The 23,909-nt window shown below is 35.5% G+C and overlaps 2 protein-coding genes across 6 annotated transcripts in view; one reads left to right on the forward strand and one right to left on the reverse strand.

The window, feature by feature from the left end:
* SMC6 (structural maintenance of chromosomes 6) overlaps positions 1 to 19,520 on the forward strand; it is a 35,964-nt gene extending 16,444 nt beyond the window's left edge. For 3 of the 4 annotated variants that reach the window (XM_037392977.1, XM_037392978.1, XM_037392979.1), the window contains 14 exons: positions 502 to 680; positions 1,749 to 1,950; positions 2,090 to 2,204; positions 4,408 to 4,568; positions 6,257 to 6,392; positions 7,293 to 7,373; positions 9,256 to 9,426; positions 11,133 to 11,270; positions 12,019 to 12,164; positions 12,794 to 12,919; positions 14,294 to 14,399; positions 15,732 to 15,884; positions 17,554 to 17,651; positions 18,961 to 19,520. In XM_037392977.1, coding sequence (XP_037248874.1) covers positions 502 to 680; positions 1,749 to 1,950; positions 2,090 to 2,204; positions 4,408 to 4,568; positions 6,257 to 6,392; positions 7,293 to 7,373; positions 9,256 to 9,426; positions 11,133 to 11,270; positions 12,019 to 12,164; positions 12,794 to 12,919; positions 14,294 to 14,399; positions 15,732 to 15,884; positions 17,554 to 17,651; positions 18,961 to 19,069 — 1,921 coding nt within the window. In that variant the 3' untranslated portion in view covers positions 19,070 to 19,520. The remainder of the gene's footprint in view (positions 1 to 501; positions 681 to 1,748; positions 1,951 to 2,089; positions 2,205 to 4,407; positions 4,569 to 6,256; positions 6,393 to 7,292; positions 7,374 to 9,255; positions 9,427 to 11,132; positions 11,271 to 12,018; positions 12,165 to 12,793; positions 12,920 to 14,293; positions 14,400 to 15,731; positions 15,885 to 17,553; positions 17,652 to 18,960) is intronic. The other variant, XR_005105059.1, reaches the window with a different exon arrangement.
* A 2,686-nt stretch (positions 19,521 to 22,206) lies between these two features.
* The window catches only part of VSNL1 (visinin like 1), a 93,009-nt gene continuing 91,306 nt past the window's right edge, over positions 22,207 to 23,909 (reverse strand). Inside the window, exon 4 of one of the 2 annotated variants that reach the window (XM_037392984.1) lies at positions 22,207 to 23,831. In XM_037392984.1, the coding sequence (XP_037248881.1) occupies positions 23,634 to 23,831 (198 nt within the window). In that variant the 3' untranslated portion in view covers positions 22,207 to 23,633. The remainder of the gene's footprint in view (positions 23,832 to 23,909) is intronic. The other variant, XM_037392986.1, reaches the window with a different exon arrangement.

Below are 23,909 nucleotides of genomic sequence, written 5' to 3' on the forward strand. Positions count from 1 at the left end.
CCATACTCGAGCTAAAAAAAGCACTCTTTGGCTTTGATGTGGAAACCTGGGCTTGAACAATGTTACCAGAGGGGATTATGGTGATCTTGTCATTTATTGTCTTAAGAGATTTGAGAATTGTTGCTTATTGCACTTGATGCAAAGACTTTAAACATCTTTTATCAATTACTCTAACCAATAGTTACTTTGTTCTGTTGAAGATCTTTACAGAAGATAGTGAAATTGAAGCATATGGTTAGAAATAAAATAAACTTACTATAGACTGTTAGAAAGAAAAAAGTGTTTTAAAACTCTTGCAAATAGTAATTTTCTTTCTTGCTTTTTTTGTCTTATGTTTCTTGAAACTGTAAAAATATTGTTGTATGTGTGTAGCTAGCTGTACATTGAAATAGAGGTCCTGATACACTGTCCCATTATTACTTGAAAAATGAGACTATAATTATCTTAATCAAATTAAGGCTTCATAAGCTGTTGCTGCTGAGAAGAATTCTGTTCTCTTAGGAGAGAAGGCTGTGATGTGAAACAAACACTGGATGCCAAGCAGAAACAGCTGAGAGAGCTGAATGATAGTAAAACAAATACCTTGAAAAGATATGGACCACATATGCCAGCATTTCTTGAAGTAGTTGAAGCAGCCTATAGGCAAGGGCGGTTTAAACACAAACCTGTTGGACCTATAGGTAAGAATGGCTGCTGAAAAAGACATTTTTCCTCATGAGTTTCATTGCATAGTTGCTAATGTAAGAAGTGAACTAGAGAAACTATTTGTTCTTTAAGCAGGTTCAGGTATGTCTTTTTTTCTGTACTTTCTGGACTAAACATTTTATCCTGGTAGGTTGTCTTTTGCTTCTGTCCTTTTTGTCACGTGAACTAGCTAACATCTACTGGTTTTCCTCATTTTCCAGCTGTGTTTGTTGAGGTATTTTATATAGTTACAATGGCAAACTTTCAGTGCACCCCTCTGACTCACCTGCACTCTCTAAGCATCAGACTACTGTGCTTGGCTGCTTGTTCCTTGGTGGATAGCACTGTCCAGCTCTTGAACAGAATTTGTTCAAAATGTCCAGTGGTTGACTAGTAGGCTTGTCAAACTTAATGCTTTGCATGGAGCAACTCGGACAGAACCAATTGAGATTTTCTTGGGAAGTGGTTTCAAGTATGTTTTTTGACCAGCTCTGATAGTGACTGCTATGTTCAGTTTGTGAATGGGAGTAATGCTTCAGCATATTTTGGATGTGAGTGTAAAGGCCAAGTACTTAAGTACTTGGCATTGACTGCAGGGTAAGAACATGCAAACCCGTGTTCTACTGAAGGCAGCTGATATAATAGCAATCTTCGTGTGTGTTTAACTTGCAACATAGTTGTTCCTCTGCTTTCACCTTAAAGCATTAAATTGTTGACAAGCAATCTTTGCCTTGACATACTCCTGCTGAGCTTCCATGAAAATTGGTACCTTAATGGAAGGTAGAAGTGATCTGTCAAGGATCTTGGAAGAAAATGTAGGCTTCCAAGCATGTATAGAGAAATGATATGTCTGTGTTCTCAGGGTAGCTTGCCTGCTGTGGGGTTTTCTCTCTTTTAGTTAACTTGTTAATTTTTTTTTTCTTACAAGAAAAGTTTATTTTAGTCTCTTTTAAAAAAACCCACAAACATAACAAAACAAAAACCTTGAGTGGTAAAAATGCACTATTGGATGTTTTTTTATGGAACACAGCTCCTAAAGCCTTGTCTCTTCTGTCTTTATTTAGGTGCTTTCATTCATCCAAAAGATGCTGAACTGACCTTGGCTATTGAATCTTGTTTAAAGACCCTAGTTCAGGCATTTTGCTGTGACAGTCATAGTGATGAAAGAAATCTTCAGCTACTGATGTCAAAATATTATCCACGTGGATTTAGACCTCAAATAATTGTAAATAAATTTCAGAATGAAGTTTATGATGTTAGGCAGAGGTAAGTTGTTTTGAATTTTTTTGCTTAGCTGTGATGGTTCGGATTATTATTAGTTGAAAAAACTGTAGTTTTGTGGGGGTTTTTGTTTAAAGAATCTCATGTGAGTTTTATTAATGATCGTTTTTCTTATTTTCTTCAGAGGAACTCATCATCCAGAATTCCCAACAGTTCTCTCAGCACTGGAAATAGATAATGCAGTGGTTGCCAACTGTTTGATTGATGTGAGGGGTATAGAAAAGATCCTGCTGATTAAAGTAAGGCTCTAGGTTCCCTATTCATCTTTAAAGAAAAAAGTTTTCTCTTTGTATGTAGGATATACAATACATTCACTGATGGTGTCTGTAATGGACAAAAGAGGTAGAGAAAGATATTTTTTTGGGGTTGGGTTTTTTTTTTTTTTCCTTACCCACTGAAGAGAGGTGGCCCTGATGACTCAGCAGACCTAGACTGTATCAGTTACCAGTGTTACAAAGGTAACCACTGGAGGGTTCCCAGTAAGGCCTTCTTGGCATTCAATAAACTGTCAGTGTCCACTTCAAACACTGTTTTCTGTCATGGGCAAGACAGAGTAAACTGACAGCCCATAGTGAATTTAGATACTGGCATTTATTTAAGAATCAGTAAGGTCAGAACTTTTATTTCCACATACTCTTTTCCCTGCCCCTCAACTCTGCCTTCATAGGTCTCAACTTCTGTCCCCAGTAGGAAGGTCGCAGCTGGTCAGGGAATGTCAGGCAGAAAATATTACTGGTTCCTGCTGTGCAGCTGCTCACAGATACCGGTTTGGGCTATTACTGGCCAAAGTCCCTGGGCATTCCCTTGGATTAGTCCCTAAAGATCTCTTCCTATGTGTATCCAGGGTCTTCCCTGGTTGATTCTGGGATGTTCACCACCACCTTTCTGGGTGTCGAAGTATTCTGGTTTCCCAGTCTTAATAGTCCATGTGTATGTGGTCATCAGCCTCCTAAAGGCTGTCTTTGTCTCGTGTCTCTTAAATAATAGATGGGTTCAGGATGTGTCAGTTTCATGAGGTCCAGCTGTTACCAAGATTTGCAGCCAGCTCCTACCAGTTGTACCTAGCTTGTGCTTGAGAGTTGAAAAGTTCCCTTTCAGATATTCAGCCACCCACTCTTATATGACATTATCAGCTGCCTGTTAGCATTCACAGCTGAATTTATTTTTCGCCTACCACAATCAACACAGCTTCTTTGGACTCTGCAGTCTTAAAGCATTTGAGATGAGAGAGTGCAAAGAAACATGCTTGTGGATAGAGTCTGATAAAATAAAGAAATAGCAATGATCAGTTATTAAGTAGGGTTTGAATGAGGTGACTGGTGACTGGCAACGGGTGCTGAATTAGGATTTACATGCTATGTTGATAACAATCTATTTTTATTCACCATGAAAACATGATAGTGAACTGTTTTCTGCCACTATATGATTTCTGATCTTAATTGGTTTTTGTTAAAATTTTCTGTTACTACTGAAGGTAAGAGGTCCTGCAGATAAGTTTACAGGTAAAGTGTTCAGAGATAAAGATAAGATTTATATATTTTTATTTAAAAAAAGTACTCTACAAGCAGCAGAACTGATGATGCTGACTTTTTTTTTGATTTTGTTTTTCTCTAAAACAACTTGTCCCAGTTTTCCCGTTGACGTTCCTACTGGAAAAGAGGTGGTTTATGCTGTCTAGTGCAAAGCTGACTGTTTATCAAGCATGGCTGTTACTGAATGGGATATGTAACAGCTGAACTTCCTAGGCTTTTCTTATGGCAGGAATGCTAGTTTTGTTCTTCCCTGTCTGCCTTATACTAACTACTGATTTTCATAACGTTATTATCTTGAAGCCCTACTTGAGCACTTCCAACTGAATCTGAAAGAAGTTGTACAGCTACTATGTGGGAGAAATGATAGTTCTGAATGGATAACGTGATTGCCTTGGACAAAGGCACTTGTGACCATTTAGTCTGGCATTGGCAATGTTCTTTTTTACCAACCTGTTTCCCCAAACTCTAAGTGAATATTGTTCAATGTACTTGACAGCTTGCTTTGGAAGATTGTTTATCGTATGTGTATTTCTTTTTGGTAGTTAAACAAAAGGTCACTACGTACAGGTATGTTTAATCATTTTTTAAATTTTTTTTTCCCCCATGGCAAATTATGACAGATTGATTAGTGTATGGAACTTAAAATGCAGGTAAATTTGTAATGGTTTAGCTGCCAATTTCTTTTATTCTAAGAGGGTGGTTTTTGAGAACATAAGTGTTGTATTCACCTAAGAAAAGCAGATTCTTGACATTCTAGATCTTGTTTTTCTACGCTCTTCTATTACTGTATTTCTTATTTTTCATTAGGAATTGGAATTATTTCTTGGTGACAGCTTCTAGACTTTTAAAATTGATATCTTTAATTATGATTGCTTTTCTATTGGTATGATAAGGCCATTTTATTTTTCAGAGCAGCAGTAAAGCTCGTGAAGTAATGCAGTTTAATCGGCCCCCGAAAAATTGTAGAGAGGCTTTTACTGCTGAAGGTGATCATGTATTTGAAAAACGGTATTACTCTTCTAATTACGTCAGACCCAGGTTCCTAAGCCAAGATGTTGAAGCAGAAATAAGGTTAGCATCTTGTAATGTTGTACCTATAAAAACTGCACTTGTTGATGTGAAGAGTGGAATTGCATATTTGTACACTGCTATCCAGTCTCTCCGTTTTCTTCCTGAGATTCATGATTTGCTTCTGGGAATTCTGGAAAAACTTTTAATATCATTGCCTTTCTGTGGTAGGTACAAACCCGAGTTATAGCTAGATATCTTTCAGTTTGTGGCATGTAAACCTTGCCGAGCAAGTAGGGATTTGCTGGGCTGAATATTCCAGGAAATCTAGTTACTTACCTTTTGTTTTACACTTGCTGGAAAAGAGTATGAAATCAAAACCGTTTCTGTATAAACCTAATACCTGAACAGCGGTATCCCAGTTTACTGCAAAGGAAACCTGAATAGTCAAACCAAAGTTACATTGGCATGTGTAGTCCTACTGGTTGCAAACATTGCATCTGTGTTTTTTCAGGCTTTTGACTTCATTTATGGCAGGTATCTCTGATAAACTTGACTTCTCCTTCCCTCCATTTTATTTTTGATATCTTTTTTTCTGCTTACTTTCAAAATGGTAGTTTAAAAAGCCAAAGATATTTCAAAGATTATACTTGAATGTCACTAAGCAAACTGGTGACAATAGAATACTTTTGAGGATCAGATTATATTACAGACATATTATGTAATATTTTAATTTTAGTATTAATAGCTGATAGTGTAGACTGAATGTTAAAAATCTGTTTCTGTAAACTGAGAAGTTAAATGTGTTAGTTATACTGACATGAGCAAAGTGCTGTTATAATGAACTTCACTCAAAGATTATCTTAACTTTCAAAGTGTTACAGGCATTTCATTACCGATATTGCTGTGGGGGAATGATGTAGGCCAGTTAAAAAGGAAAAATGCCCTCCTCTGTTGCCCCCCACTTCACAACTTAGCCTAAAGCAATGACACATTTATCTGGAATAGCATACGTCATTTATTAAACACAGATTCTGGGATCGGACTTAATCAGTCAATTTCATGCATCTATAACAAAAGTTGATTTAAACACTTGTGTTAAGATATTTATATTTTTTTAAACTGTAATATTAGTAAAGTTCCCCTTTCTTTTGCAGTGGTAAAAGACGCTATCAAAGTTTTGCCATCGATGAATAGTAATACAAAACAAAGATTTTTTTATTTCAAATAAGTTTACCACAGACTGAAAGAATTAATTACGGAAATCTCTGGACGTGACCTCCTTTGTAGAAGGAAAAGTGTTGAGACTACATAAAAAACTTTCTTCAGATCTCTGTTAATGTGTTTTCTCTCTGACTAGAGCTGTTTTGTCCTAGTCAAAGTATTTCTTTCCTTTAAGATGCAGTAGTATTTTTAGCAGTAACACCACTGTTTAGTTCAAACATTTGGCCTGTTACAGAAAATCGGTAAGAGAGGTTATGGTGGTTCAAATTACATAAATGTTTTATCTGCTAGGCATTGAACTAAGACCATCAAGCAGCTATCTGCTGGTTATTAACTCTGAGTTCTGCTGTAGACCTTTGGTGCTTCTTTATTGATCATCAAAACCGTCCAATACTAAACAAAATTAAGGTATTTTTTTTCTAGGGGAGTGCATTTTTACCCTTTGTCTTGTCATGCATTTAATTTTTATTTGTGTATTTCCTTGTGTGTGTAATAAGTAATATCTCAATACTACTTTGTTTATAAAGTCACTTGGAGAAAGAAATTGAAAATAAAAAGGCACAGTTGACAGCATCTCAGCAGCGTTTATATTCCATTGAAGATGAGATTAGGCAGAATGAAGATCATCTTCATGGTCATAGACGACACCAAAAAGAACTACAGGTAAAAAGTACACTATTGGTTTTCAGAAAATGATCTGTCTTTCCCTACTTCATTTTGACTTCTGCAGTATATTTTGAATGGATGATAGTTTTTGATGTTTTTCCTTACTTTTGTATTTGCTTTCGTGTTGTTCACCTTCATCGTTTAGGACAGAATGGTAGAGGCCACATCAGTCCTAGCATATGCTGTTGTTTCTGTATGGGGGTTTTTGGTGGTTGTTTTTTTCCCCCTCTTGTGCTAAATCTCACAAATTTCTATTACTTTTTTTGCCACAAATAGGAAGTTGCAATATTTGCTGCACATTTCCTGCTTCCCCTTCCTTTATTTCTGTTGAGCCTTGCCTTTTCATTCCTAGAATCCTGTTTCTCTTCATTATCTTCATATATATTGCTGACTCGTTTTAATATGCTGAATGTTTCACCTTCAAGTGTTCCTAACTTTAATATCTTTATAAACCATTTTACAACTATTAGGCTTCTTTCTTTCTTTTCCAGTACTTCTAGGTAGGATATGTATTTGTGGTGGTAAATGTTGTTACAGTTAGGCAGAGTAAGATAATACATGCTATATAAGGTTATATTCAGTAAATTACAAATAAGAACTGACAAAAAAACCTGGCATGTGGACTCAAATTGATAAAGATAAATATTTGAAGGAAAAATAAAATACATTTTTTTCAATTGTCATGTTGAATGGACATTTAATAATAATAATTTAAAGTGTATCTGACTTTCAGAACAAGTATATCTTAGAAAAACAGATTTCATAGGTAAGTGGGAAGAGTTCTGTCTAGGCACTAATGAAACTAGAAGATGCTTTCTGTGTCAACTTAAATGAACAAATGTAAAGTTTTCTCTCTAGGTAAGCTTAAGAACATTTTTTTTTTCTTTTTCTTTTCAGAAAAAAATAAGAAAAACAAATGCAGAAATAGCAGATCTTGAAAATGTGCAAGAATACCACTCAATGGACATACATATATTAGTAAGAACAGTTTATCAAATTATGTCTAATAAGGATACGAAATAATGTTTGCAGTGTTTTGAAATGAGCAAATACTGTAGATTTTCAACTAGTGTACAAGTTCAGTAGTGAAGAACGCTTTATAGGATGTCTGTGATCGTGGCAATAGCATAATTCTATTTTTCTGGTGAGGTTTTGGTTAGTTTTTCTTTCCTTGTTTTTCTTTTTTCTAACCAGTAGCACTGCAGCTTTATGGAAGGCAAAGTGGTGGTGTAAAGGAGGTATATTCTGTGCATTTTCTTTTTTTAGTTCCAGATCCACAATGCTGTAAAACACTGGTATTAAATAATATCTCTGTAGGTAACGCTGTAGGTTTGGGGGTCAGAAGTGTCATCATCAAAGCATAGGTGAAGGCCACTCTGGAGCATAATTATTGTCACAGCACTGCTGCTCTACCCTGAACCAGAGTTTTCTTGCTTTGCTTCTAGCTTTGTTGTACGGAAGTTTTACAGTTCATGTATCACCCTAAGGAAGTATGTTGATTCCTTCAAGGTTCCTATCATTATCCATGTGTTCTTAGAATATGCACATAGTAGTTTAAGAACAGAAATAAAAGTTCGATAGTGTATTGTGATTTGTATGTTGGTGGCCATGAATTTCGGCTGTTACTCTGTAACAAGCTAATGTATAGATGGACAAGAATTCAATTCTGAGAATCATGCTGATGTTAATAATAATACTACAGTTATTTCATTTAAATTCCATGTCAGTTTTCCCACTACTTTATCGAAATCAACAAGAGGCTAAGTTGCGCAGATTTTTTTTTATTTTTGGGGTTTTTTTGTCACTTCTGATTTTGGCAGAAGCTCACGTTTTTTTAGTAGTCTGACTTTCAATGTGTGCATGTAAGTAAACGTTTCAAAATTAACTCGAAAAGTAAGGGATCGGTACAGATTCTGTAAACTCTTGGAGGGTTTCTCATTTTCTATATAATCTAGTTCTGTTGGTTTAAAAAAAAATAATTTATTCTTTGTCCTTTTGGTGAGATGGAAAAATAGTCTGTTACTTTTTTACTGGAGAATATCTTTCTGTTAAAAAATTATTGAAGGCTTACTTACTCAACATCAGCATTTTTACCATCACCTTCTGATAATGGTCTTAAACAGCTGGTAGACTTACATATTTGTAATTTGTACATTCACCTTATTCCTTTCTTGGATTTTTGTTGTTTTTCTGTTTTCTGTGCTTTCTGACTGCTACTATGAATTAATTGCTGTTCTTCCACTTGGTATTTGTCTTTCATTACTACCTTGATTTCACAATTGTTTGATTGTGAAGGAGAGTCTAAAGTAATGCAAAGTTGCATTTACATATTTTTCCCAGGTTTTGGAATATTTGTCATCTTGAGTCAGAATGTATGATAACTCATTAGAAATGGTATAATTTTCTAGGAAACATTGGCGATCCACTTACTCTTCCTGTATTCCTTTCTATAATGGATGTATATACTCTGCCACAGATCTGGTGGGAACTTACCTTGTTCTTTTGTTGAAAAAAAAATTACCATAGTGAAATACTAGTGTGGCTAAGTCTTCACAAAACCCTAGCCCCTTTAGTATTTTCATCACAATTCCCAAATAAAGTCCCCTTAATTTTCAGTCAGATAACTGGGAAATTCCACTTTTTATTTTGCAGTTTGATTTAGTGGTCTCCTGCAAGATCTGTCAGTCTCTTCTTCTGGGCTTTAGTGACAACTACGTTGAGCTGCTCATACTCTTTTTAGAGTTACAGAGTATTGTATGTAACGTTGCACCCTGTTAGTGGTAATAAACCAAAAAATCTTGTACAATAATTTGCAAATGTGTATCTTTTTATTATTCTTCATTTTAATATATTTTGACAGAAAGATGAAGCTAAAGAAAATAAGAGTAAGATGGAATCTGTAAAAAAAGACATGCAGCAGCAAAGCAGAAAAATGGAAGAACTGAAAAATACTCTGCAGGTAGCTGAAAAAAAACTTGAAGAAATGAGAGAAAAAATTAATCAAGTAGAAGAAATTGCTGGTCCAATTAAGGTAGCAAAATTTTTATATTGTATTTTTAATTCTTTCCCTTCGTGTGACAAGGAGGTGGTGATGTTCAAAGGAGGTGGGAGAAGAGATTGTGATGCTTCCTGATACATTTAAGATCTACCTATGAAAATGGAAATAGAGCATTCCATCTGGAGCATGTCAAGAAATAAGCTTGGCAATATTTTGACGGTGATGTCAATTATGAAGTGTAGTTGCTATAGTGTTTTGTGTTTAAAGAGTTTGTTTCCAGTTATTTTTAGTCATGGACTGAAAAGGAAGGAAAAATAGTTTGCTTGACTTTCTTTCTAGTCCATCACATTTGTTGTTTTGGCTTGTCTGTTTCTGATAAGGGTCGGCTAAGAGTGTTCGTAACTGTTCAGTTTTCAAAACAGCATTTGAAGTTCTGTCTGAAGTGGTTGTTATTCTGTAAAGTTGCGTAATCATGGAATGTACCGATACGTAATTTTAATTATTCAGGACTACAGAAGACACCTGAAAATCACAGAGAAGTAGCAAGACTTAAGATAAATAGCAGAGTGGTGACATGCAAAATTTGATACTGGCAAATGGAAAGCAGTTGCATGTTGTCAAGAATTAATGGTTTGAAAATGGAAAACAGAAATAAGAGACCAGCATGTTTACAGTATTGTAAACTTGTAGAAGGATGGAATGAGGAAAAACTTAGACCGCTGTAGGATTCTCTTCTGAGCCTCACTCAAATTGTATATTGCTATGTAGTCAGCCCAAACTAAAAAAACAAAAGCAAACAAAAAGATGAAGGAAACAGGTACATTATATTTATGAGTTGTTTTCTGTTTCTGATGTGGAAATGCTGAAGATAATGTTCTCATTTCTTACACAGTGGTTCTTTTTAAATAGAACAGATTTATTCACAATATTAAAACATTATTGCTTGTTACTAAGAGGACCAAATGCAATAGAGGGCAACTCTTAAATGTCTGAAAGGCTTTTAGGTTAGATGTACTGCTGTGTGTTCTACAGTTGTTTAATGGACTGCTGACAGACAGCAAGTTGTGGCTTTAAGGTAGGATTAGAAAAAGGCAAGAGCATCCGTTATTATTGGTGATGGTTGTTTTTCTTGTTTCTTGTTCTGGTGTTTTGGGGTGTTTTTGTTGGTTTTGTTTAGTTTGGGGTTATTTATTTTGGCTTTTTAAGATAATCCATCTAATTGACAGGTATTAGGAAGAAATTTGTCTTCTGATTTATATCATTCTTTATACCTCTGCTTCTCTGGAAAGATATGATACCACTTCAACTGTATCAACACTTAAGTATCATAGAAGTTGCTGTAGTCTATATCATATTATAGATAATAGCAAGGCACTGAATTTTCAGGCAGAAATGCAATTCTGGCTGAGGTCACACTGGCTAGAACGTAGTGTAAAAAGTGTAGGTTTTGGAGGTTTAGGAGAAAGGATGGCTTTCTTCTGAAGGATGGGATTAAAACGTCTCCTCAAGGTACTATTCGTAAAAACTTTACAAGCATATTATGTCCTTGTCAAAATTAAGTATAGACTTTCTGGTAAGTTGCTTTTAAAGCTCCTGAACTTTAGAAATAGTCTTACTGAAAGCAAAACCAATTAGGCAGTGTTAACAACAACATAATTTTGGGTGGTAAGTCAGTAAACATTAGAGAGATGCTTAGGGATCTACCTCAAAGAGCTCACATCTCAAGTTATTTCAAACAGGATGAATTAAACCAAGCTGACTCAGAACTGGAAAACAGTAAACGCTGTTTGCAGCACTATGAAGACAAGCAGAAAGAACACCTGGTTTGCATTAAAAGACACAAAGAATTACTAGCTGCCAAAGAAAAGGAATTAGAGGTAGGTGTGGGGGTTTTTTTTCTTTTTTTTTTCAGGTCACATGATCATGATCTTTCTGATACTTAATAATAAATCATTCCACTTGTACAACATACAGATCCTATTGATACTGAACTGCACCAAGTATTTGCTTAGCTATGTAAATCAAGTAAAAGTAATTTTGTATAAAGAATCAAGGACTGTTTTTGTCTGGCAGAGTACAGTTTCTGTTTTGACAGATAGGTTAGTGGTTATCCATCTAGGACTATTTCTTCTGTATTTTGCAATGAAAATATTAAATTACTTATTCAATTTAACTTAAACCACAAATTTTAAGATTAATACTGCTTTGTTTTTTTGGATACTGGGATTTTCCTTGTACAGACCTCATACCTGATCTTTTGAGGACTTACCCTAATCAAGCTTTATTAACTAACTCTAAAGTCACATCCGCTAAGACTTTTGGAAGACCGTCCTATTTAAATATGGTGAATTTGGTTCCTTATTTGTGTTAGCTAAATGACTGTGAACATAGTAAAGATCTTGGATACAATTCTTAACACTGAAATAACTACTTGCCTATAAACATCAGTAAAATCGTTAATGATAACTAGGTTTGTTGTGATAAGTACACAAAGAACAATACAAAAATATTGTTCTTGCATGGAGACCTTGTTTTTCCATAGCACAAAATATTTGTTGTGAAGGCTAAACAGATTTTTTTTTTTAAAAAATGTAACAATTAATTGACTTTCAAACATTACTTTAGGAAAAAGTGGCACAAGCTAGGCAAATCTGTTCAGAACGCATAGAGGTCAACAGAACTGTTAAGAGTCTTGATGTGGAAATGATTCGCTTGAGAGAGAGGATAAATTTGGAAAGCGCTCGCCATGGAAACAGAGAAGAAATAATAAAGTAAGTCATCTTTAATGTCTGAAGTAGTTCAGGTAGGATGGAGAAGATAGGGTGCTTTTAGTACTTAAACCATGTATGAAGGTATGGAAACATGCCGTGCCGATTGCTCACTCAACCAGTACTGAACAGGTTTAGGAGTCTTGAAATACCCTCTAGTGATTGTAGACAGTAGCTGTACTATATATATGAAGCTACCACTAATCATGTCACCTTCTAGTGTTTAGAATATCCCAATTACAACTATGTGGTGGGAACGTAACTGTTGTTCTGTAATGAAGAACTAACGGAGAAGTTAAGCAATTACACTGCAGTCAAAGCCTCAGGTGTTTCAAGGAATTGCTCACCTTGGATATTTTTGAGCATGGGGAGCCCAGTCATTCATTCTCCTTGGTGTAAGAGTTTCCTTTCAAAAGAATTAAAAATAGAAGTAAAGTTTAATTTTTGACTACTTTTCATTTGTGAACAGTGTCTTACTTAATTCATGAAATGCTTTTAGCTTTAATGTAGATCCTCACAAGATAGATTTGATAATCAAAACACTCAAATAAAAATTATTTTCAGCATTTAAAACAATACCTTGATTTTAATGTAATGTGTGTTGATCCTGGACTTTCTGTTAATTAAAACAGACAGTTTCATGATGCAAAGGAAAGATACGAGGATACAAACCTTAAAGTAAAGAATTTAAAGAAATTTATTAGGCTGCTGGAAGAAATAATGACACAGAGATTCAAAATATACCGGCAATTCTTAAGGTGAGTTAATCTTACTATAATGTCAGGTTTCAGGTAAAGTAAGGTATAGATGTAGGTATGTGCCCATATTCCAGGGTAAAAATTATGGAGCAGGCTTATGGGAACGAGGTATCTCTAAGGTGTATTCACAGTAACCTTTTTAACCTGATCTTGCTCCCAGAGCCAATACAATTGTGCCTGACAGTTTAGAGGCAGCCTGGTCCAAGGGCTAGAAAAACAACATGGTCAGTGGAGGCTGTATTTTGTTTCACACCAAAGTCTTTGACTTTGCCAACGTAATCTAAGGCAGTTCTGTTTCAGTGTGACAGTGCTGGTTTTGGTCAGTAGAATGTCAGCAACATACTAGCACTGAAATCATGTGGACTGTCACTCATTTTCATTGAGTGTGATTAGTGGTGCTGTGCTGAAAAAACTTCAAGGTCTTTATTCAGGTTCTGCAGTTTGACAGCTGCTTCCCTCATGGAGTTCCCATACTAAGAGTCCACCTCTTCTTTTTTGCTTCAGTCCCCTAGTATCCCGCACCTATTAATGAAGGTTTTTGTGGCGGTCTGCCTTCAGAAGGACTGATGGTCTTGTTTTCCGCTGCAGTCCTTTACTGTTTATCGTTCATTTCAGCAGAATTTGAGGGATATCTGTGTTGACTCTGCTTTCTGTACTTTTTGATCTGGGATTTGGAGGGGGTGCCAGTATGATCCTGACAAATAATAATGATCAGGAGAATCCCAGCCTTTGCAGGTGGAAGTATAGAAAGAGTAGTGGTTAAGATTTACCTGCAGAATCTGATGCTTCCCTTATGGTGCCTATGTCAAAGAGAATCTTGTTCTTAGTGCTAAATTTGAGTATGAATTCCATTTCGAGATGTCTTGGAACCATAGTCTGTTCTTGAAGGAATCTTGATGTATTGTGTATCGAGCAATTATATGCTCGAATTGGCGCGTGTGTGTGTGTGAAGGGAGAAATTAATACACTGTTTAATTCCTGGGGTCTAGCAGAGACTGTGAATTCTTTACTGTCCTTACTGTGCAGTCCTAATGCTGGATAGGAAAGAAATGGAATGTGGTCATTTTCTGTTGAAGTTGTGAGGAATGGTGTAAAAGGGTTCCAGTCTGTTGAAAAAGACTTCTAGAAAGTACAAAGCCTGTACCTTGTGGATTTCTTACCTTGGTACTTTGTGTCGGTGATTATCTCCAGCATGCCAGTACAGAATGTCACCCACTTGAGAGTGTAATTGATTTTGGAAAATGTTCTTAATGGAGCAGGGCTTAATATTTAAGATTATGATGTGGAACTGTTGATAAAAATCTGCTGGCACTTTTTCATGTATTTTAAAACTCACTGACCTAATGTTTGTTTGCTTGATTTAACTGATTTAAGGCTCCTTTCTTTACGATGCAAACTCTACTTTGACCGTTTATTACGTATTCGAGCTTGCTATGGAAAAATACTCTTTGATCACAAGAATGAGACACTTTCAATAACAGTAAGTTATTTTATATTACTTCAATTACCATAATAATTAATGATTTATTTTTATTTAATACCAGCTGCTAGAACATGTATTGCAAAGGATAGAATAAATCGTTCTTCCCTCTCCAAATCTGGTATGTTAAATTGTAGGATATTGTGGGAAACAAGCAAGAGCCAAAGCCATATTGCCATCTTATATGGACAGGTTGCTAGATTATATGGAATAAATTTGGACTGTTGCCTTAGGTGGGTGATAAGAATTCACTAGCGAGTCATCCTAGTCAGACTTTCAAAATTATTCATTCCTATTTCATTGATAGGAAGTTTGCCTTTATTTGTGTGATTGTGTAATGGCTCTAGTTGTTATTTAAACAACTTCTAATGGCTGAAAGATTCGATATTATGTTTTTTTCTGTGTATCTTTTAACACTGTTCCCCAGAACTGTTGTCATGGGCTATTTACTTTTGTTTCTGTGGGAGATTTCAGGTTTAGGAATTGAGGGGGGAAAACGTGTAGTGACAATATAAATAGGTGTTGATGCAGTCCCAATTAAACAGGTGAAGGTTATGTATTTGAAGAACTTAAAATTCAGTCTGTAAAATGTCAAGTCATTACCTGGCTTTATCAGAATACTTTTTTTTTTTTGTATAGCTAGTATTTCATGTTTCTCATGCAAGAGACCTACATTTAGTCAAGGAAAATAAATTGAAAAAAAACCCACCAAAACACTGTCCCCTTGCCCTCCCACCCCTCAACCCCCCCCCCCCCCCCCCCCAAAAGAACACACTCTAAAATAATTCTTTGTTTTCCCACTTAGCTTGTTGAAGGTAATATAATTAATAGAAGGTAATGCTTAAGCTTAAAGGGGGAATGCCACAAGGTGCCATCATAATCAACGTAACTAGAGGACTGTTTGCGATGTGTCATGTGCTCCACAGAAACGGTTCCTCCTATAATCAATATAATCAATAAATGAATTACCTGCTTTTCTATTGTATTTAGTAACTACTGGATTTTACTGTAACTACACTGGTTGACATTTATTAAACATTGTTTAACAACTATTAAAAATAGAGAATTGAATAAAAAAACACTGGCAGGGTCATTCAGTCTGTTCAATGTATTTTGCTGTGACGGAGAAAGCTGCAGTGATTGTACAAGTCGTGTTATTAAATAGTTAGGAGCCATTCCATTCCAGAATGGCAGTGGCAGTGAAGTGCATAAAATTGTTCTCAGGTGATCTCTCTCTGTTCATGTGTAATTCGTATGCCACTAAAATTATGATCCTGTTAGTAAGTCCCCTATCTTGTGTTTTAAAAATTGCTCTGTTACTTTTATTTCAAGATTCAGCCTCGAGAGGAAGACAAAGCTTCTCTTAATGATGTGAGATCCTTGTCAGGAGGTGAACGTTCCTTCTCAACAGTTTGTTTCATTCTTTCTCTGTGGTCAATTACCGAATCTCCTTTCAGATGCTTGGATGAATTTGATGTCTATATGGTATAGTTTAAATTTAAATTACATATGCTGTTCTGATTTGTGTAAGTCAAACAGTTGGGTTGTTGTTTGTATTTGGTTAGATTTTAAAACACTACAGTTAACTGTAAATAATAAATAAAAATCCCAAACCAAAACCCAAACCCAAATCCCCAAAACCAAAACTTGTTAGGGAGCTTGTTCACTTTGCTTAGTGACTGTTGAAGCATTGTTTCTGAAGTTGGTAGCCAGAGCTATGAGCATCTCTGTACTTTACATGCTTAAACCTTAGTTCAGCACAAAACCCGTAAAATATAACTTTTTATTCATTCCCCAAGCAGTTGTTACTGTGTTTGTTGCAGGTTGCCTCTGCATGTTGCTGTGACAGTTTGGGGCTTAGCATGTGCTTTTGCTTTTACAGATTTTGAGATCAGTGTGTCTCTTTTTCAGAGCAAGTACATCAATTGAGTTCACTGTTGCTGCTCAGAACTTCGTTTTATAGAGAATAATGAACAGTAAATACTAACGTCAGCTAAAACTGATAAACCTCATCTTTGTGTACAGCTTCCCTGGATAGGCAATTAACCAATTTTTTAATGTATTTTTATTTTATTTCCGCCTTAATAATATGCAGTGTGGTGTGGTTTGAGAAAATAATTAGTTCTCCGAGTTGATACTGGATTATTTCATTTTGCCTTCAGTGTCCCTCCCCTATCGGTGATTTATTTATTGGGAATCACAGACCTAAAGGCGAAAAAAGATTTTCACACTTTGTAGGTAAAGAATTTCAAAGAGGAAAGTATGCATCTAAGGTGTTCAAGCAGTCATTTTTCAGCTGACTTCTGGAGCTTAGGTCATCTTTTACAAGTTAGTTGTGAAGAAGTGTATCCATCTGTCCAGAAGAGGGTGGGTACTCGGAACCATAGGCCCTGCAGAGAACTTCCATGTCATCTATTCCATAATAGTTCCATGTGATTTGTCTTTCCGCTGCTGTGCCAGTCAGTGCAACCTTACCGTCTCCACGTTAGGGAGTTTTGATGTAATCCTGGAGACCCACCACAAGAGGGCTCCATCAGCATGTTTCCTAGGGAGATCGCTAGCCTTAAGCGTTAGTGTCTAGAAGCAGTCCTTTGTTTAACTCCTGCTAATAATAGCTTCCCATTACACATTTTTTTCGGTAAGCTTAATGCATAACGTCTTGTTCAAATCGGTAATAATAATCACAACAAAAACAAGCTACAGAATATCTTTGATTTCATGCAGCCCTTAAATCCTTTCAGGTAATTTTGAGGCAGGATTTTACAAGACGCATTATTCTGCTAAAATACAGTTCATCTCAGCATACCAATAAAGAAGTAGTACGTGTGTATCAAAGCTGATTTATGAGTAGGAGCGTGTTATTTTTCCAAGAGATGTTTTCTGTCGTCCATGTATACTAAGAAAGTAGAGTTTAAGAATTTCCCAGACTATGATTTGTAGCTTTTAGAATTTTACCCTAACATTTCTCCAGCTTAGTTTTCATTAGACTTCTCTTTAGCTCAACTTTGCTGTATAGGAATTAATTCCAATAGGTTTTTCTACTAAGATATTTTCTAATGAATTTTTATTCTTAGGCATTTGTCTTAATTTGTTCAATAATAGGCCAGTGAAATACACAGTTAATATCACTACCTGATAAATCTTTTTTCTTTAGGACATGGTTAACAGAAGAATTGCAATGGATATGATTCTTAAGGTGGCTGATTCTCAGCAGCATCGACAGTTCATTTTGCTCACCCCACAAAACATGAGGTAATACTGTTGTGTTTTATTTCCTGGTACAAGAATAACCAGGAAGCTCTATTGCAAGGAGTATACCTTGAAAAAAATATGAGGAGAAAGAAATTTTACTGTTTTTACAGTAGAGTATCAACAATTAAGCAGTTCATTGCTGATGGTTCTAGGAATTTAATAGGTTTTTACTCTTCCTTTGTATAATGTGTCTTAATATGGTAGTTTGGTGGGACTTGAATAACTTTATCTTAAGTAGAACAGCTTTTTGAAAAGTTTTACTGTTTAAAGTGGGCTCCTGATAACTTTTAGTACTGTATATCCCTCTTCTCCCAAAAATTTCAGAAGACACTGCATTTTTCCATTTTTCTATTAATCCTACAATACTTTCAAGATATTTGTCATTTGAGAGTTGTTTTTTTTTCTTAAATATCATTGATCTAGAAGCTGATCGCTTACTCCTTGTTATCTTTTTTGATCTAATAACCCCAAATTTTTTAAAAACCTCCATATAAAAATCCCCAGTAAAGCCATGCCTAGCATAAGGGGACAGTCACTCTAACCTTACACAGCTGCATAACGTTACTCTTCTCTATATTAGCCAAATGTAATCAGTGCAGCATGCAGAGGGTAGTTAAGTAGTGTTGATTTAATTGTCTTCCCTTACTAAAATCTATAAAAAGTAGAATAACGGTATTCTGTTGTTGTTTAAGTGGAAATGCTTTCTGGGAAACTTCTGAAATTGTATTCAATAAACTTAAAGGAATTTTCTATATGGTTACTGTTTATTAAAAGTTTAATAATTCTTGTGCAGCTTGGTTTTATATTTTGTTACATGTTGCATGTTCAGCGAAAAATTGATTTCACAAAAGTACAGAGGCACCTTCAGAAGAAATAAGTTTAGGATAATTGGTGGAGAAGCCCGTATAAATGTCTGTTTAATAACTTTGCTCATTTTTAGTATGATTATCAGTGATTATACAGGTACAAGCTGTGTGCCACTACAGGATCTGTAAGGCAAATATGAAGCATATTTGATCATTATTTCATTTGGAGTTTCTCTTAAAAGTACCTGCTCTATAATTAAAGTATTCTAATGGTTAGGAATCAAGATTGAAATCAGTCATTGTCTTTACCTCAAGCTTTTACTGAAGTCTGGCTTCAGTATCAGTTCAGTGGAGCCAGAACTTCACCCCATGTTACTGTTTTTTAAAATTGTAAAATTAAAAAAGGGGGAGTTAAAGGAAAATATGTAATGGAAAGAATCAAATGTATATATGAAATTTGTGGACAAGAAACACTGTTTAAATGATGCATACTTTATTTTTAGTTCTGTGCCAGCAAGTTCCCGTATTCGAATCCTCCAATTGCAAGACCCTGAAAGAGGCCAGAAAACATCAAATTGCCAAAATAGGAATGACAGAGAGGAAGAACAATAAGTATCTCTGTGTGTAAATATGGCATACTATTGGGGATAAATGTGAATTGGTATGTGTAAAGTTATTACTTTCTGATGCTGGATAAGAGGATTTTTTTTGTTAGAATACTCTCAGGAAAAGAGAAGGCTCCTGTATATTTCTTCTTTGAATTACTGTATGTGTACAGACCAAGAATAATCACCATTTTGATAACGGGAAAATCCTTAGTGTTCAGTTGATATTTGTAACTACCAGCTAGTAGAATTTTTTATCAGTTGTTCTGTTTTTTCTTCTGGAAAAGTTGAAATATATTTTGTATAACTATGGAGTAATATTTTAATACAGTGAGACTGATACTTGTAGTAATGCTTTTTAGTGTCTACACACTTAAAATTAGCATTAAGTTGTTTTCTTTATAGCTCTGCTTTATTTTGTAAACATGTGCTAATAATAATAAATACATGCTGTAAAACAGGTGTGGTGTTTTTTTCCAGTGGAACCACAGTGACTGTACATGAGAAGCTATTAGTACTTATAGTGTGTACTTTCATAATCAGAGAAGTGAGAAATTTATTTGCAATATATTCTCTAGGTGGGGAAAAAAAGTTATTTTATTTCTTCCTAAAGAGTTTATAGGGAAGAGTTTGAGTTTCTTTGGACCTGAGCTTGTACAACCTAGCAAATTATGGTTTTATGAACTTAGGTTCTTAATTCTAATTTACTAAGCTCTTGCTCAGTCTGAGTTTGCAGGTATAGACTAAGTGTAGGTATTTATTACATTGTAACAAACTAAAGTGACAGAAGTCCTTCCGCTATAGAGGAATGAAGTAGAATAAGAATTCTGGAAAATAATACAGTAGCTTTTCTACAGCATTGTAGGCCTGCATTTTGCTGGGTGTTCCTGTCCCCACTCCCCTTCCGTCTTCCCCTGGGACTATACTACAGCAGTTAAACTAAAATACACTTGCTTTATTGAAATAATACAAGCATTTATTGGGGATAAGAAGGAGACAGAAGAACCAGATTTTTCAAACTCCCGAATAAATTTTTTTCTCTTCCGTTCTCCTTTCTCCAGGAACTTGAAGTTGTTGGGAGCTCTTAAAAAACAATCAATTTTTAGAGTTCAGCCATTAGACATACTTTTTTTTTTTTTCATTAGGTGGATATAAAAAGCCATACAGACTATTGAGAGAACAGTTCTGCAGTTTCTGCAGTTATTTACCAAGCAGCAGTTCCTCAGTAAACTCACTGTAGTCTAAGTTTTAACTCTGCTTTGTAGCTGAATTTGGTTTTAGGTGCTGTACAGTGTTTTGTGCTTTCTGATGTCTTTCAGTTACTATGCAAGAATTTGTAGGTATTTCAAAAATATGGATGCTAGATGAGAACTGAAGGAAATACGCTGAGAAAGCTAGCTGCAGTTCTAGTGCATTCTAAATGTAGGAAATAAGTCTAGTGATTTTTTTTTTTTTTTAAAAGCTTCAGATGTTTCCTTCTGAAAGCCCAGGGTAATGGGCCAGCAGGCTCACGGCAGCCTTGAGGAGGTTTACAGGGTCGGCTTTTTTTGTTGTTGAAGTGTGTGGCAGAAGAGAGACAGTGGTCAAATTGAAGTAGGATAAACCAGGGGCAGGGATTGTTCATGATGAAGATAGGAAGAGCACGTCCATCCTTGGAGGCTTTCGGGGCCTAAATAGACTGCTGTATCTCCTTCAAGCAGGGATCTGCGCAATAGACCTCTGGAGGTCCCTACCAAACTAAACAATTGTAAAATCCTGTGATTTGATGGAATACATATTGAAGATACTTAAAATGTTAGGATTATGTGAAAATAGTTGGGGGGATACACCATTCAAAGTGCACACTTGGTAAAACTTGTCTAGAACACAAGCCCAGTTTGTACGGGGATGTCCTTGATACTCTTACGCCACCATGAACCACATAGTTTGACTGGATTTTGTGATGAAATTAGAATATGTTTCAGACTTTTATAATATGAAATAATAGAATGGCATATAATTATTTATCCACCTGATTTTCTTCAGCGTCCAAAAAATAAAGCAAGAGTGCAGAGGCAGGAGAGAGGGAAGACTTTATCTTCATTAGTACTTTTATCAAGACATCTATTGAGAAAAGAGCTCAAGAAAAATTATTGCATTCCTACTAAGCCAACACTTCAGCTTTCTCCCAAGTTTTCTATAGGCTTGCTTGGAATATTGGAGCAGTTGGCATCAATTCTGGTCTTTGGTTCAAATCAATATATTGTATTTATTCTGATCTACCACTGCACTTGAAAATGCATGCTTGACTGTGTAATTATTACAAGCAACTGTTTACATGGTACAGGATTAGTTCTGAATAAGCACTTGCTTAGATGCATTTATTTTTGCACCGATTCTTGTGAGGTCTCAAAACTACCTTATTCTTGGTGCTTTAAGTACAGAGTTTACTACACCAGTTACCTAGAGAGAGAACTGCAGTGCTAATGTTACGTTTTGTGACTGTGTTTGAGTTGCTGGCTGTTTTGGATGGCAGTGTGTTGCTTAATGCTGCATTAAAGTAAATGGAGCCTGTCCAGCTATATAAATTCAAGGTGCAGGGAAATGTAGAATGAGGTACTGCTGCTCTGCTAAGTACACGTAAACCAGAGAGGCGTAAATTCCCAGGAAAGTTCAACATCCTCTCTACAACTAATAATTTAAGCCTAAGTGGAAACGATGGGCATATCATTCTCAGATGTATGTTACGTTTGCAGAGTATGTGTTTTACTTTTAAGTTACAGCCAAAGGTACAAAGTGTACCATTCTCTAATTTGCGAAGACTGTTACCTGGGTAGCCTAAGCAACTTTCTTGTATTTAAAAATAATTGAATTTTCTGCCTTTTGCTGTTTGTTTGGAATACAAAGAAACTTAAATATGAGAGGATGGCCGTGTTGTGGCAACTGATTCTGTGTTCCCCCCACCATGTTTGTTAGCAAAATGTGTAAAACTTTGTTGGGTTTTTTTACCCTCAATTTTAAGGTGAGTTTCACTTTTTAAATTTGAAAATACAGAGAATGATTTGGTTTGTGCCATGTTTTATTGTTTGACTTGTAGCTATTAAGAATACGGTCTCGTTTCTTCATAAGGTAAAGAAGAAATATCAAACATGCAATTGTACTATGTTCAATTTTTTTCTTTTAATCCTGCAAGCAACCATTTAAAGCAACTGGGAAATGTGGTGTAGCAAAGATTATTTTTTTTTGATCTGCAATCTCTGCAGTCTGCTGGTTCTCGATGCTTTCCCAGGGCTGTGCTGAACTTGCACTTGCCATAGTATAAAGATAAACTCGATTGATGCACATAGAATTGAGGAGGAAGGTGCTTCTCTTCACTATCCCTTCTCAATCATCACACGTTACGGTTAATTTCTCAGTAATGATTTTCAACATGTCTGTTTATATTAAAACCGGGGTAGCTCAAAGACTCTTACTCAAGGAGGGAAAAGCATTAGAAGACCAGGTTTAGGTCAAGCAAATAAACTGTATTTGACTATGAGCTAGCTTAAAAAGCTAAGTAAGCACAGGTCTAGTAGGATTAGCATCTTAGAGGATAAACAGCTGCTCTGTTGGTAAACACAAGAACTACAATTTTTGGTTTTATATAATATGACTTCAAGTGTGTGAGTGAGTGCAAGGAAGTTTTTTTTCATGCTTTCATAATGAAATATATATTTCCCAGTATTACAGTGATAGATAATTAAGGAAAATGAACTTTTTTTCTATTACCATGCTGAAGATATGAAATAAGAATTAGGGGAAAAGGTCAAATGTTATAAATTTATTTTGGGACATATATATTGCAACCTCTGTGGAAGCTTTTGAAAATTCAGGCAGAGATCAATACACTTCCAATAAAACCTTTAAACTTCCAATAAAACAATATTTTAAACATTATATATATATATTTATATATGTTTTTAATTAAAGGGATCATTTTAGCAGGATTTTTTTTTTTTTTTTTTTTTAATATACTGCATTCCTCTGACATAGCTCTTTCCAGATTGAAGGGATGCAAATGAGGTAAGAATTAAGGCAAACCTAAAAGGCATGCAAATGAAGTACATTTATATCCACTGACAATACAAGCACATGTGTGGATCAGACTTAAGAGCTGAGGAACTCTTCCCCTCTGTCTGTCCAGTACTACTTTACAGCAGAATGGTGACATGATTTATAATAAACAGTTAACATTGCCATGGGAATTCAGTGTCACTAACATTACTCAGTCTAGGAGGACACAGAGCTAGCATCAGTAAAACATGAACAATAAATAATATAATTCACTGCAGCACAGGACTGCTGCACAGGCTTCAGAGGAATAGGGTTGTTATGAAATGACATTGCAAACATCACGTTGTGGCAGTTTATTTTTATAATATATACTTTTAAAATTCTTTAGCAAATGACATTCTCATGCACACAAGTGTTTCAAACACAAGAAGCAAGTCCATTTATAGGTAGTCCAAGCAAATTTTTGTGTGTGTGGAAATAGCTGCAAACTGAATGGAACATTAAACTTCTGTGCAGTCTATGACTCATTGTACACAAGCTCATTTTTGAATGTCACACTGCAGGAGTAATACAATGGATGGATCACTCTTTGCAGCTTCTTTGAATTCATCCAGTGTGATCTGGTCATCTTTGTTCTTATCCATCTTACTGAAGATCTTGTCTACCCGTTGCTCAGGCGTCAGACCATCCTCATTCATCTTCATCATTATCACAGTGCCCACCATTTTGTAGATGGCCTTTGGAAAGAAACCAAACGGAAAATTCAACAGATGAATTAATGTTTTCTTGATGTGATCAAATTCTGGAAAGATACC

Source organism: Falco rusticolus, chromosome 6, assembly GCF_015220075.1.
Source record: "Falco rusticolus isolate bFalRus1 chromosome 6, bFalRus1.pri, whole genome shotgun sequence".
In the NCBI taxonomy this organism is placed as follows: domain Eukaryota; kingdom Metazoa; phylum Chordata; class Aves; order Falconiformes; family Falconidae; genus Falco; species Falco rusticolus.